Source organism: Pelecanus crispus, chromosome 5 (assembly GCF_030463565.1).
Source record: "Pelecanus crispus isolate bPelCri1 chromosome 5, bPelCri1.pri, whole genome shotgun sequence".
NCBI lineage: Eukaryota > Metazoa > Chordata > Aves > Pelecaniformes > Pelecanidae > Pelecanus > Pelecanus crispus.
The window spans coordinates 54,636,639-54,650,436 of record NC_134647.1 but is presented as its reverse complement, the minus strand read 5'-3'; the positions used below and the strand labels follow the sequence as shown (position 1 = coordinate 54,650,436).

Here is a 13,798-nt window from a genome sequence, read left to right as displayed (position 1 = left end):
GTGGAAATTATACTTTTTCATGGGAAATGTGCAATTTCTTGGAGCAAATGGAGAACTTGCAACAGCATGCATGAAATCTAGCAGTTTAGGTGTACAGTCTCTATGACTGTAGCAAAGGCTGTAGCTGGATTTTCATCCAAAGCCTTGTTTTCTGTCCCTGCTTCTGCCCTCTTGCTGGGAAGAAGAACTTTAGCTGATAAATTGGGATGACTGTTAAAAAGAAACTCGGTGATGAAGAAACCATCCCTAGCCCTCAAAGCATTGCAATGGGAAAGATGATTTGATAGTGGGTTTGGAGACACATTACTCTGCCCAGACAGCTTTTGACAAGACGTGCTCAATGGCCCCTAATCCTTACTGCCCTGCCGACAACAGCTCAAAAGCAAATAGCAATAAAACAAAGCCCTGGGCAACGTCAGGCTTTGGTCTCTAATCGATGTCAGTTTGTAACCTTTAACTTGCAGCAGCCGTGAGCAGCTCCTGGGGATCTCAGCTGGGGGCTTTGGGCTCTTTGCCTGCATCTCTCTGCAGCTGATTTTAGGTGCTCAGCTTGCTCCCTCCTTTTTTTTTAATCTGGCAACCCCAAATCTGTTCTGTTCTCCAGCCTGTGATAGTGTTTGGGAACCTAAGTCCCAGGGAGTGACCAAGATGGCCATGTTTACTTACGCTTATGCAGATTTGCATATCACGAGGCAGGGAAGCTAACCCACTTAACGCTTTTATTTTTTAAAAAGAACATCATTACAGCTTCCCTAGCCATGCAGCGGTGCAGGTTTAATTGCAACAAATTGCCTGGCCGCAAAACTCTTCCTTATTAAGCTGTTAGTGCTCAAGGCTGTGAGCAGCCAGTGATCAGCATCCTCTAATGAAGCAGGCAGGATCCCACCAGGCTTGTCGCTTGGAGGCTGTAACTGAGCAGCTGAGGGTTGCTGCCTGCCCTTTTCCAGCTCTGTTTAGTCCTGGCTTTGGTTACAGCATCAGAGCAGGGTGAGAGGCACTATCTGCTACCAGGCATCTGCTTAAACCCCTCCAGCTGGATTCACCAGAGGATGTCTGTCTGCCCATGGCAGCCCCATGGAGTTTCTGGGGATAAGCTTGTGGGACAAGCCCAGCAGGAGCAGCAAGGGAGCGGTCAGCTCAATTTGGGGATGGTTTCATTGAGGTATGAGTCTCAACCCTCTAACCTGTCTTGTGGCTTCTGCAGCTCAATGTCCTGAACAATGTCAGCAGCTCGGAGGATGTCAAGCCTTTGCCAGGTCTCCCAGGGATCGGGAACATGAATTATCCGTCCGCAAGCCCAGGATCCTTAGCCAAACACATCTGTGCCATCTGTGGGGACAGGTCCTCAGGTAGGAGGTTTTCCTTCTTGGGGAAGGCTTTGTGCAATGAAAACTCCCCAGATGCTCTGAAGCAAGGCTCGTGCAGGAGTGAACACTGCAGAGGCTTACTGGGGCCATTACCGGCATTGCGAGATTCGTAGCTGGGTCTGGCTTACCCAAGGGCAGGCTGTCTGTTTTGCAGATTAGTTGCACCGTGCCCAAAAGAGAGAAAACCTACAAGCCATGTTCTTCTCCTTTATGTGTATAACCTCATTTTACATTTTGTCCCTGTTTATCAAAGGTAAATATATCAAAATCACTGTGTACCTATTTACCTGTGCTTTGTGTTAGCTGAGCTTTGGCTGTGCCTGGGTTTTCTCTCCTATCCCAGAGACCTGCAGCCTGGACATGTCTTGCAGACCCCCTCTGTATCAGTGCACCCCATTTGCTACCTATGGTTTTTCTGCACTTGAACTGCAGCTAAGATGTGGCTCCACATCCTTTCCCTGGGACGTGGTCCCTCCTTACCACAGGAAAGCAGTGGTCAAAGTTTGACTCCTGCTGGTTGCTAAGAGCCACTAAAACCAAGTCAGGCCTCCTAAGGTGATACCCTGCAGCCAGTTTAGTTCACCTTTGGCGTTGGTTCGAGCTTCTCCATGCTGGAGGGAAGGGCAGATGCCTGCCTGCCTGCTGATGGCCTCCCCTTGGCTCCCCAGGGAAGCACTACGGGGTGTACAGCTGTGAGGGCTGCAAAGGCTTCTTCAAGAGGACGATCCGGAAGGACCTGATCTACACCTGCCGTGACAACAAGGACTGCCTCATAGACAAGCGCCAACGCAACCGCTGCCAGTACTGCCGCTATCAAAAGTGCCTCGCAATGGGGATGAAGAGGGAAGGTATGTGTGGGCTGGTGGAAGGAATGGGCTTATAGATATTTTCCTTACATTCATTAGGGTCTGCTCTTGGCAGCCCTCTGAGGCTGGAGCATTCCAAAAACCCACACTGACAGCTTCAGGGCATTTTTGACCTCGTTCTGTAAAGGAAATGAGGCTGATGGGGAAACTACTACACTGTATTTTTCTTCCCATCCCACCTAAACACACGTACTGGTGACTATTGAACCTAGTAACTGATTCGGACCCAAGCATGCCCTTAGTCCAGGCCCTTAATGGCCTGGACCCCTGTACACCTCTGCGGTGGACAGGACCTGGCAGTGAGGAGTCCTGCAGCCTGCTTGTCTCCTGTGTGAAGAGCAACGTCCTTTTTTGTTTACAGTTGCTGGCTTCATTTGTCACCACCTAATCCTTGCACTGGAAGATAAGGGTGAATGATTTATTTCTGTCTTTTATTTTATAGTTCTCTGTCATTTCCACTGTCAACCTCACCTTTGCAGATAAGCTCTGGTACAACTCGCATCCTGTGGTGGTTTTGTGCTGCAGGAGAGAGCTGTGCGGCAGCAGTTCACGCAGCCTCTTCCATACTCCACGTGCACTCACTGTAACCCCCAAAGGACTGTTTCTGGCCCAAACCACCTAAGGTGTTGATCTGGAGCAAGGATCTGACCTGAGGCAATTGCACTTAGAGGGATTTTGCACTGACTTGAAGGAAGCCTCCAAGAGCTGCTCAGGGTGACGTGTCTGTGGTGGGTCCTGCAGCCTTGCCTCACAGCTCTGGAGAGTGCAAAGGTCTTTGTAAAAGCCACGACCAAGTGAATCCCTGCTGTAGGAAAAGGCAAGCCCAGCGGCACGGGTGTTCATCTGTCCACCTCTGCCCCCTGCAGCTAGCTGGTTCCTCCTTGGTGGTGCAAGGACTACTGAGCTGGATTGTCTCCCAAATTATGCTGACAGATGCAAGGTCAGGTAGCAGCAAGTAGCACAGCTTTTAAGCTGCTTTTTTCCAAGATAAAACAACTGTGCTGCCTCTGGGGTTGAACACTAGCAGGCAGTGTAGCTGTCCCTTTTGGACGCCACACTGTCCCCCCGCAGAGCATGCAAGCCGCTCCCCATGCGGGAGCTCAGACTGTGCAGGGCAGAGCCTGGGGAAGTAGCTGTAACACCGGGCACAGGCTGAGCCTCGTCTAGTTCCCTGTAGCATTGTCAGTGCTGTGCTGCCTCAACCGCATAGGGCAGCGGGGGACTGTGAAATGCCAGGCTTGATTCAAAAACCTAATCCCAGGCACAGCGCTACCTTCCAGCTGGGTGCAAAGTGGTTCAGAGGACCAGGGTGTCAACACAACTTCTCTTTGCAGAGTGTGAAAATTTAAACCCCAGGATCTTGGTGGATCCTGTGGGGGTTTGGTTACAATAAATCACAGGGGCTTTCTGGGAGCTGCAGAAACTGGGGACAGACTGCAGCTTGAACAACAAATTCTGGATGCGTTTGGGGGCTGAGTGATGGGACTAGTACTTCCTTGGCATGCTCTTTCTTCCACTAAGTTTTTGATGACTTTAGAAACACTTCCTGGCTTCTTTCTGTCCATTACCCTAAAGAGGACAAATGCTTTGCCCAGCTGGCTGGCACATATGTGCGTCCTGTGTTGCCCTCCCTCACCAGTGCCAGACTGGATGCCCCACTGAGCCATCTCCTTGGATGCTGCCAGTTCCCCAGCAGCTGGGCAGTGCTGGGAAGCGCATCCTCCCAGCTGGGAGAAACTCAGGGAAGTGCTGAGCATTGCAAAGTGGTCATGAGTCTCAGTGCTGACAAACCTCCTGTGGTTTGGCCCTTCCCCTGAAAGAACCGTAACATAAGCCAGGGTAAGGCAAGGGTGATGCAAGGGCTTATTTCCTGACACCGCTGCAAACATCAGAGCTATAAAGATAAATGGGAAAGAAATCTTCTGATCCAAGTATCTGACCTAAAAGCTTGTCACACCCTTCTTCCAGCAGCACTTACCTAATTGAGAAAATGGGGATCAAATTCTCCTGCAGTCTTGCTGTGAGCTGTGGGCCTGCTGAGCTGATCCCTTCCCTGGTGTCCCCTGGTGTTTATGCAGGTCCCCTCTCCTCTTAAAGGACTTTTTATCCCTTGGCTTTGGTTGTTTTCCCACTCCTCTGGATACTGGCTCCCTGGTGCTTAGCTAATGGGTGGGGAAGCTATTAAGCTGTTGAATAGCAAAGCACCAATGTCTGCCTGGCAGAGGCCAGCTTTGCAGCCAGCTTCTCCCCCACTGAACCTTTCATTTCAGGTGTATAAATGCCTACAGCTCAATACTGGCAGTTCTTTGAGACCAGGCCAGCTGCCTACCTATCCCTTAGGGGTTATGGGGCACTTTGGGCCCCTGCCTGGTGCTGTATTCTCACACTGGGGAGTGACTCTAGCAGGACTGCAGTTTTGGGACATTTCTCCCCAGCAATGAGCTAAACAGATATGACACCGGCTGGTCACCTTTTTCTTTTTTTTAGCAGAATTTTCTTATTTTCCTTTGGGATTTCTCTAACAAAAAAAGTGCACCAGGGACTTCCACTGAGCACAAGGCTTGGCATACCGTGTACACATATCCTACACTGACCTGTCCTCCACACACCCAGCAGCCCTGGGAGTTAATAGCCGAGATCTGGAAAGAATTACAGTGACTCTGTTCTTCCAGCCACCAGATATTTTTGGAAAATGTACAGAGATGGGAGAAGAGAGTGAAGGCGTTGGGGCATTCAGAGGTGCGGGGAACTGCTTTCTGGCAGGGTGGGTTGGGAAGAGAGGTGGTGGAGGGAAAGGTGACACCAGGGCTGGGCCAGGCTGGGTAAGTGTTTGCTCAGGAATGAGGCAGGCAGCATGTGGATCCAGCTGGGGGTGAGGGACTGTCCAGCCCTGCTGCTGGATGCTCTGGCTGCTGTGGGACTGTTCGAAGCAGGCAGCGAGCACAGCACACCTCAGTGTCTGGGTGCTGGGTCCCTACTGCCTCCTCTAGCGTCTAGTGGCAGCTGAGTCTAGGCTGCCACCTGGAGGTACCAACTCCTATTTCCTCTATTGAGGAGCTTCATACATTGGAAATCACAACCTTTTGTTAAATTTGGAAGCCACTGGTCTACAGCAACCCCAAAGTTTTTAGGGGGTGGTGGACATACATCTGAAATACCCATTTATTTTCTGTTCTCCCCCTCCCGAGGGGGTTTCTTATCCCTCCTGCCAGAGGAAAGGGGACCCACTGTGAGCAGTTAAGTGTTGCTGTGGGTGTAAAGAGCCACATTTCTGTCCTGCAGCTGTGCAGGAGGAGAGGCAGAGGAGCAGGGAGCGGAGTGAGAACGAGGCCGAGTCCACAAGCAGTGGCAGCGAGGACATGCCTGTGGAGAGGATCCTGGAAGCTGAGCTGGCAGTCGAACCCAAGACGGAGGCGTGCAGCGACATGAACACAGAGAGCTCAGTAAGGGACACTAAAGTCACTTGCAGCTTGAGATGAGAGCCTTCGAGGTGCGATTTGAAAAGATGAGCCCCATGTGAACAACTGGTATTTTGCAAGGGGTTTTTGCTTCGCACCACCTAAAAATCACGAAAAATCTTTCTTTTGAAACTACTCTGAATGACATCTAGGAAACAGGCTGTACATTATTTTCCTAGCATTTTTTCCCAGTTCCCTTTGGTCTGAATGAGCAATAGCTGGATGCTAGAGAGTCTGAGTCCTGTGTTGGCTTCCACAGTTGCACAGCCCTGGGCACTGCTTGTCTGCCCCAGTGAGCAAGACTGGAATGGAGCTGGACACAGCAGGTTTACTGCTGTGGTTTTGCTGGTTTGGATAAAACTGCTGTTCATGCCTGTTCAGAGGCTTCTTAATGGCTTTTAGATGTGCCCTGGGAAGCAGGACTGCAGCCTGCCATGCAGGACTTGCTTTGCGAAGAACAGCAAGCAAATAGGAAAGTCTAGCAACTAGCTGATTTAGCTGGTTGTAGAGGGGATAGCAGTAATAAATATCTTCTCTTCCCAACAGCGCACAGCTGAGATTATTGGCAATTTGATCATTTTACTTGTGGCTCTGAGTATCATTAACTTGATCCGATACTGTGTGCAGTGCAGACAGTGATTATCAGAGATTTTACATTGACAAATTCTCTTCTTTTCCTCTGCTATTTTCCTTTTAATATCACTCTTAATTAGACAAATGACCCTGTCACCAACATATGCCACGCAGCTGACAAGCAGCTTTTCACACTCGTCGAGTGGGCCAAGCGAATTCCCCACTTCTCTGACCTGACACTGGAGGACCAAGTCATTCTCCTCCGGGCAGGTAATGTCCCCCCCTGTGGCCTCTGGGACTACTCCTGGCATCCCAGTCCCTTCTCTGAGCTGTGTGCTGTGCCAGCCAGCTGGGTGGTGAACGGGAGATCCTGAGCTGATCCATCCCCGCTGTCACAGGGTGAGCAACCCATCCTGAGCCATGATGAGCGGCTGGCAAAGGTTGTGGATGGGACAGTGGAATCTGCTGTTTGTTCCCCTCTTCATGCAGACATGTAGGAGGGCTGGGGGAGAGTGAATAAATGTGTCTTGTTAATGCAAATTCCTATAACTGCAGAACTTACTACGTGTGGGGCACATTAGTGTGTAATGTGCAAAATGATGTAAAGGGGTTGCTGATGCAAGGAACATGGGTTTTTAGGAGGAAAAAAAAAATCTTTTGTTGGTGTTTTTTTTTTTTTTTGGCACTTTGAGACTCTTTCTGCAGCTTCCTTGCTGCTGGTTGGGGTTTGTCACCCCAGTGCAGTTTGTACCTGGGGTCCTATCTCTCCTGTGAGCTGTCTGAAGACAGCATGGAGAAAGTAGCTCTCCTGCTCCATGTGGGACTGATCTTTTTTGCTGAACTGCCTTTTGTGTCCCACACACCTCCTCTTGCAGGCTGGAATGAGCTGCTCATTGCCTCTTTCTCCCATCGCTCTGTGTCGGTGCAAGATGGCATCCTTCTGGCCACGGGCTTGCACGTGCACCGTAGCAGTGCTCACAGTGCTGGTGTGGGCTCCATCTTCGACAGGTACGTGGCCTGTTTCTGCCATCCCCTAGCAGTGGTGGCCAGGCTGGCTCTGCCTTTCCCCTCTGAATAGGAAACATGTCCTTAGTAAGAACTAGAGCAAATCCATGGTGATTTGTGGCAGAATAGCTTAGAATGAGAAAGGGATGCTTGACTGGCTTAAAAACCAAGAATGGGGTGAAAGCACCTTGGAAAGGGATTTGCAGCTGCAGAAGCAGATCTTCATTTGGGTGTGCAGGGGGAGGAGTGCTTCTCTACCTTCTCTCAAGAGTTTGCTGTAATTGGATCCAGAGCTAATACTGATCAGCAAGAGCTTTAGCTGACAAAGCCTTAAACCCCAACTTGCTCATACAACAACTGCACGCATTACTGTCCATGCCATGCCTGTGCCCTGCCTGGCAGGCCACTGCATTACCACTCTTACACAACTGGCATGCGTAAGGGCAGTGCCCATGTTTTGCACAGTGAAATGTGGAGAAAAACCCATGTGTTTTTCCCCAAGTGAATGTAAGTTGTTCTCCATAGTCCAGAGCACAGAGGCTTTGTGCTGAGCAAAGTGAGAATGGGAGCGAATTTGATGCTCAGGTCCATGAATGCTGCCGGTGCACATGTAGAAAAAGCAGTGTGTGGCATGGCTGTCCCTCAAAGCTGCCTCTTGTTGCAGAGAGGAATTGGGGGTATTCTCAGTGCCTGTCCCAGATGCTTTTCAGCCCCCAGTCTTGCTGTCTGTACCTGTCTCTGATAGTCTGCCCACCCATGTCCCCCACATGCAGGGTTTTGACAGAGCTGGTGTCCAAAATGAAAGACATGCAGATGGATAAGTCGGAGCTGGGGTGCCTGCGAGCCATTGTCCTGTTCAACCCAGGTGAGTCTGAGGCCTGGGGTGATCCCAGGTGACACATATGCCCTCAGCAGGTCACAGGCCGGAGGGCTGTGGCAGTGAGCATCAGGACTGCAGACAGATTTGTCCTAGTCCCTGAGTGCATGATTAAAGAGAGCCCGAGACCTTTCCCACCCATGCATGCAGTCACTCTGCTGGCAGTAGAAAGGTCCCCTCTGCAGTGATTTCTTCCCTACCTGTATTCTGTCCCTTGTCCAGATGCCAAGGGTTTGTCCAGCCCCTCAGAAGTGGAATCACTGCGGGAGAAGGTCTATGCCACACTGGAAGCCTACACGAAGCAGAAGTACCCTGAGCAGCCAGGGCGGTGAGTGTCCCCAGGCAAAGCAGGCACCTTAGGGTAGCACAATTCCCACCCTGGAAAGAAGAGACTGAGGCAGGGGTGTCTGCGCTAGCTCTGCCTGAGTCACCCTAGGCCAGAACCCGTGGAGCAAAGCAAGAGCAGGACACCAGCCAAAACTGCCTGAGCAGCCGAGCTCCCGCAGGCTGGTCCATCTTCTCGGTGCCCTAATCCTGGGCCAGAGCCTTTAGGGTGCTGGTGAGGTGCAATTTTCTTGCTTTTCAATCCAATCCTACCCTCTGCTGGCCAAGCTCTCAAAATGCGGGCAGATGGATCCTTCCTCATCACCGCTAGTCAAGTGATGCGCCCACAGCATCTTCTGCTATTTTTGGCTCTGGATGTGACCGCAGAGCGCTGCAAGTGGGACGTGGGGAGGGGGAGACAGTCTGCCTGCTGCACCCCCTTGCAGCTGCGCCTCGAAACAGGAGGCAGCGGCTGGCAGAGGCACTGCTGAAGGGTCGCGCACCCTCTCTGGGGGCTGGGGATTTTTGAAGGCTCTTTCAAGAAGGATTTAAATGGCACCATGGAGATGTAACTCACTAGTTCAAGTCTTGGAGAGAGAATCTGGATGTATCTGATGTATCCTCTTTTCTTCTCTTTTTTTTTTTTTTAAAGTTCTAAAAATGCTAAATTCTGTTTTGAAAAGATACATATTCCCTCCACACATGGAGAGACAAATGCTTATTTTGAAAGCATAGAGGAATCTAAGATGGAGAAGTCTCCAAAGCATTTTTGGGTAGGATTTGGGCTCTGCTCTCCTGAGCCCCTGGTGTAGGCTTGGAAACACCTGAGAGAGGGTGGCCACTGCCTCCTGCATGCTTCTGACTCTGCTCTCTTCCAGGTTTGCCAAACTCCTCCTGCGCCTGCCGGCACTGCGGTCCATAGGGCTGAAGTGCCTGGAGCACCTCTTCTTCTTCAAGCTGATTGGGGACACCCCCATTGACACCTTCCTCATGGAGATGCTGGAGACACCCCTGCAGGTCACTTGAGGGCCTGGCTCCACTCTGGCCAGACCCTGGGCCCCCATGCCCCTGCACAGCCTCCCACCCCTCTGCTCTGGGCCCACGAGAGCTCAAGAGATGTCCTCCGCCCTCTGCTCCTCCTCGGTGGGATTGTTGTGGTTTTGTACAGCTGTAAATCACCCCCTCTAACCCCCCCTGGCCTGGACGTGGGGGGGTCACAGATCCTCCAACCAGCTAACCATTCCCCTGCCCCCCTGTACAGATAATTGCTTTAAATTATTTTTTCACTCTCAATAAAAGCCAACAAAACAAATAAAATAATATGAGAGAGGCGCTGATTGGAGCTGGTAGAGCAGCATCCTCTTTTGCTGTGGTCACAGGTCTGTCTTGGGATGGGGCTGAGGGACCCTCCAGAGACTCTTGGGCAGCCCAAATCAGGGCAGGAACGTCACTCAGGATATTGCTGCTTGTGCTGATGGGCACAGTCCTCTGGCCAGGAGAGAACAAGGTATTGTTGCTTCTTGTTACTGTTAAAGAAAGACCTGGAGAACCAAAACATTTCATTCTACCATCTTACAAAGAAACTCTTGAACTCCTTGAATTTTTGGAGTAATTTAAAAAGTGACTTTTTAATGTGTTTTTTCTTTTCTGAGCTAGTCCAGCCACTGAGGGAAGAACCAAAGTGCTTCATTTTGGTCCAGGTGGAATATGTTGGGCTGACCCAAACCTGGTGTGCTCATGGATAATTTTCATTTTTCTGAAGCTTCATGGATCCTGTTCTCAGGCTTCCCCCTGCGCCCCCCCCCCCCCCCCCATTTTTGCACTGGAAACAGGCTCTTCAACCCCAAATTTATAATCTCATACCTCCATAAGTGAAACTTGCAGAGAGGGAAAGCACAAGACACTCTAACAAAACCTGTCTCAAAGCTCTGTCTGGTCTTTCCCCTGCTCAAATGGCACTGCTGGAGCTTCCCATTGCAACTGAGCTAACCAGAGTCAAACGAGTTAAAGAGATGAATTTGTTCAATATGTGGAGCTTATCCTGGTGGGAAAACGTCCTCCCAGGAACCCAGCAAAACTGCCTGTATTCTTATTCATAAAACAGGTGTAGTGTTAAGTGATCTGCCCCTTCTGACCCTCTCAGCAGACAGTGCGATGAGATGCAGCCGTGCTTCGTCTGTCCGTGTGACAGATTGCAGTGCTGCTGCTTGGCGACTTGGGGAAGTTTGGGGGAAAGGAGGAGTGACAACAGGAAAGAAAGAAGGATAAAAATGAAACATTTTGTTAAAACTCCCATACAGGGACATGATTCATTCTCCAGTATTTCATTGTGAAAAGGAGAAAGAGAGAAGCAAAAAAGGAGAAAGAAACAAAAATCCAAAATTATGAAAACTGTAATATTATTTTTTATGACACTAGAAGAAAAATGGGGTATTTCAAAACAGGTGAAAAGCATTGACGAAGGGGCTATTTTTTAGTGGAAAAGGTAATTTTCCATTAAAAGGGAAGTGTTTAAAGACACAAACTATTAAACCTGCTCATTGTAAAACCTTTGCCAGAGTTTGAGAGACTGCATGCAGATGGGGCTGGGGTGGTACCTACACCATGCTGCTGGTTAGACAAAGCAAAAGGTTGCCACCAGCCTGGGCTGCTACAGGCTTCCCCCTCCAAGAGCTTTGGGATTCTAAGAGCTGGCCCCCAACTAGCTGGGTTGGGTTTCTTTTCAGATTATAAAGCCCTGGGTTTCTCTTGACCTCCCTGCTCTCAGGTTTGATGGTTTAAATCAAGGAAGTTGGTTGCCATTAGCAGGCTTAGCAAGAGAAGGGCTGCAGAAGCTGATGCCACCGTGTGGTATTAATGCTTTTTGTTGAAATATATGGAGGAAAAGCTGAGGGTCCTCATGCATGCAGCAGACCTCTTGGTAAGACAGTGTCTGAGTGCTATTTTGGAGCCCTGCAGCACTTGGTGGTAACTCAGAGTGTGCTTTGGCTCTGGGGTGAGCTGCTGCAGCACAGCGGGCTGAGCCAGCTGGAGAGGACAGGATGCTTCCACACCAATACTGCTGTCTGTTTCAGGAGCTCACAGGCTGTCCTCAGCACACAGTTGTTGCAGCTGTGATCAAAAGTGTTTACATGGAACTGCAAGGCTGGAGTTTAATTTAGCCAGGACATCCAAAAGTGCTTTGGGTGGTGCTCAACCCTCTCTGACAGGAGTTTAATGTAGACAGTGTGATGCCTCTTGGTGGCTTAATTTGAGTGCGTGATGAGGGATTCAAAGTCCCTGATACTCCACATTGGTAGAACAGCTCAACACATCTGCAACAGAGAAAAATAAACTGGACAGCAGAGTGGAATCCAGCACCTAGCCCAGATGGCCCTGCATATGCCCACTGCAGTCAGTGCAAGTAGATCTTGCTAAGTCCCATGAGCGATTCACCTTGACTGTCTTGATGCTGATCTCTATCCACAGTCTGTGAGCAAATCCAGACCACTGCCTGCAATATGAGCAGTCAATTTTTGAAGATGAAAGTGATGGGATATGATAACCAAGGCTGGGGCAGGAAATCTCAAAGTGGCCGTTTGTGGCTCCTGGACACCTCTACTCTTAGCAGGCTACCTTGAGACCCTGCAAAGGTGGTCTCTGGGCCACAAGGTCTCCAGGTTGTGCTTCAAGCAGGGCTTGTCCTCTTTCTCCAGATGCCTAGTGGATTTTTTTTGAAAATTTTGTGTGCTTGATCATCTGCTTAACGCACACCCCATCACATGCTCCCCCACCCTGTGTCTGGTAGGGCAGTGAGAACATGAGTCACAGAGCATTGTTTCTGTAAATAAGAGACTGCTTGGTCGTCTGAAAGTGTCAGTAGTAGACAGTTGCCCTATGCAGAGGAAAGTCTTTGAGCAACTGAGCTCTATCTGAAATCACTGAGGACCTGAGGTCTGATGTAATCTCCTGGATTTGGTCCTAACCCTCGGATTCCTCATTCATGTTGTGGGCCTCTATTACAATGGTGTCAAAATGCTGCCTAAGAGCAGTGTTTCCCCTAGCCTTACAAAACATAGTGGTGAGTCTCTACAGACACCCCAGGGAGCAAACCCTACAACAGTTAGTATATAACTTAATGGTGTAGTTTTCCTTCAGGATGAATTGCTGCAGAAGAACATCAGCTTGGCATGGCTGGAGCTTACCCAACCTGCAGCTCTGCAAAAACCTAATTTTCATAAAATGGTAAAAATTACAATCATGGATAAGCCAAAGAAAACTTCTATCCTTGCACATACATTCAGCCCCCAGCTTGTGTGGAGTTACAGCAGCACAAAGAGTTCAAAAATAACATTGAAGAACTAAAAAAAATCAAAGAACACCAAAGTTTAAGTCCCTTGCAATGTGGCAATTTTTCCTTGCACACATATGTCATGGTGTGCCTTCAAAATCAAGGCATTAGCTACTTTTCAAGCATAACAAGGAGAGCACGTAACAAGGTCCAGCTACCTACCCTTCCTCTTGAAACCTGGCTCCTCCTATTTGCTTTGAATTTTGCTCTTGCCAGATGCCAGTTGCTGGGTCTTGCCACCACTTTGTCTGAAGATCCAGTCATTGGTTTCCCTGTGAAAACCCTCATAGCCTCAGATGAAGCTCTGACATTTTTTCCTTGATGAAAGGCAAAGTGTCATATTCTCCTTCCCACCATACATCACATCTCATGAGCTTTCTGAGTTAGCAGCAGGTCCCCCCACACCATGAACAAGCTTTGTTTTAGCATACAGGCCAAAGGTTTCAAAGCATTTATTAATTTTTTTGAGCTGCTTGCTCTGTAGTGCTCCATAGAGGGCACTTCTAAAAGATAGTGGGTTTAGCCACCTATGATGAGGACCTTGGAAAATTAAAAAATCCTTAAATTCCATTGCTTGTGCTAAGCTGAATTTGCTTCTCACCCAGAAATCAAGCCGCTGTGTTTTCCTGCCCTGTCTTCATTTGTGTGCTGTAGTGGCTGTTTCAGTTTCTACTGAAGCTTGGCAACAGCAGTTCTGGATTGGGAATAAAAAAAAATAAATCCCACACTATAAAGGTTTCATCTGGTTTGCATTCAGTTCAGCTCTGGGCTTTCTGCTGAATTTAGTGATTCAAGGGCATGTCCTATAGACCCAATGGTGTGACTCTGAACTGAGTGCCACCACCACTGGCCATTCCTCAAGGACCTCTTGTCTGGGCTGGGCCCTGGACCGCCTTCACCACCGCACCTGGGCTCCCCTGAGATGCTCTCTTTGCTGCCTGGTTTCTCTGCTCATCCCCTCTCCATCCCTCCCAGCTCTCTGCTGTCCCGTCAAAGGC

General features: G+C 49.5%; 1 protein-coding gene across 2 annotated transcripts in view; it reads left to right on the top strand.

Annotated features, from left to right (window-relative positions):
- RXRG (retinoid X receptor gamma) overlaps nt 1-9,496 on the top strand; it is a 40,883-nt gene extending 31,387 nt beyond the window's left edge. For both annotated transcript variants that reach the window (XM_075710843.1, XM_009492292.2), the window contains exons 3-10: nt 1,205-1,349; nt 2,036-2,215; nt 5,516-5,676; nt 6,405-6,534; nt 7,140-7,272; nt 8,043-8,134; nt 8,369-8,474; nt 9,349-9,496. In XM_075710843.1, the coding sequence (XP_075566958.1) occupies nt 1,205-1,349; nt 2,036-2,215; nt 5,516-5,676; nt 6,405-6,534; nt 7,140-7,272; nt 8,043-8,134; nt 8,369-8,474; nt 9,349-9,496 (1,095 nt within the window). The remainder of the gene's footprint in view (nt 1-1,204; nt 1,350-2,035; nt 2,216-5,515; nt 5,677-6,404; nt 6,535-7,139; nt 7,273-8,042; nt 8,135-8,368; nt 8,475-9,348) is intronic.
- Nucleotides 9,497-13,798: the final 4,302 nt, after the last annotated feature.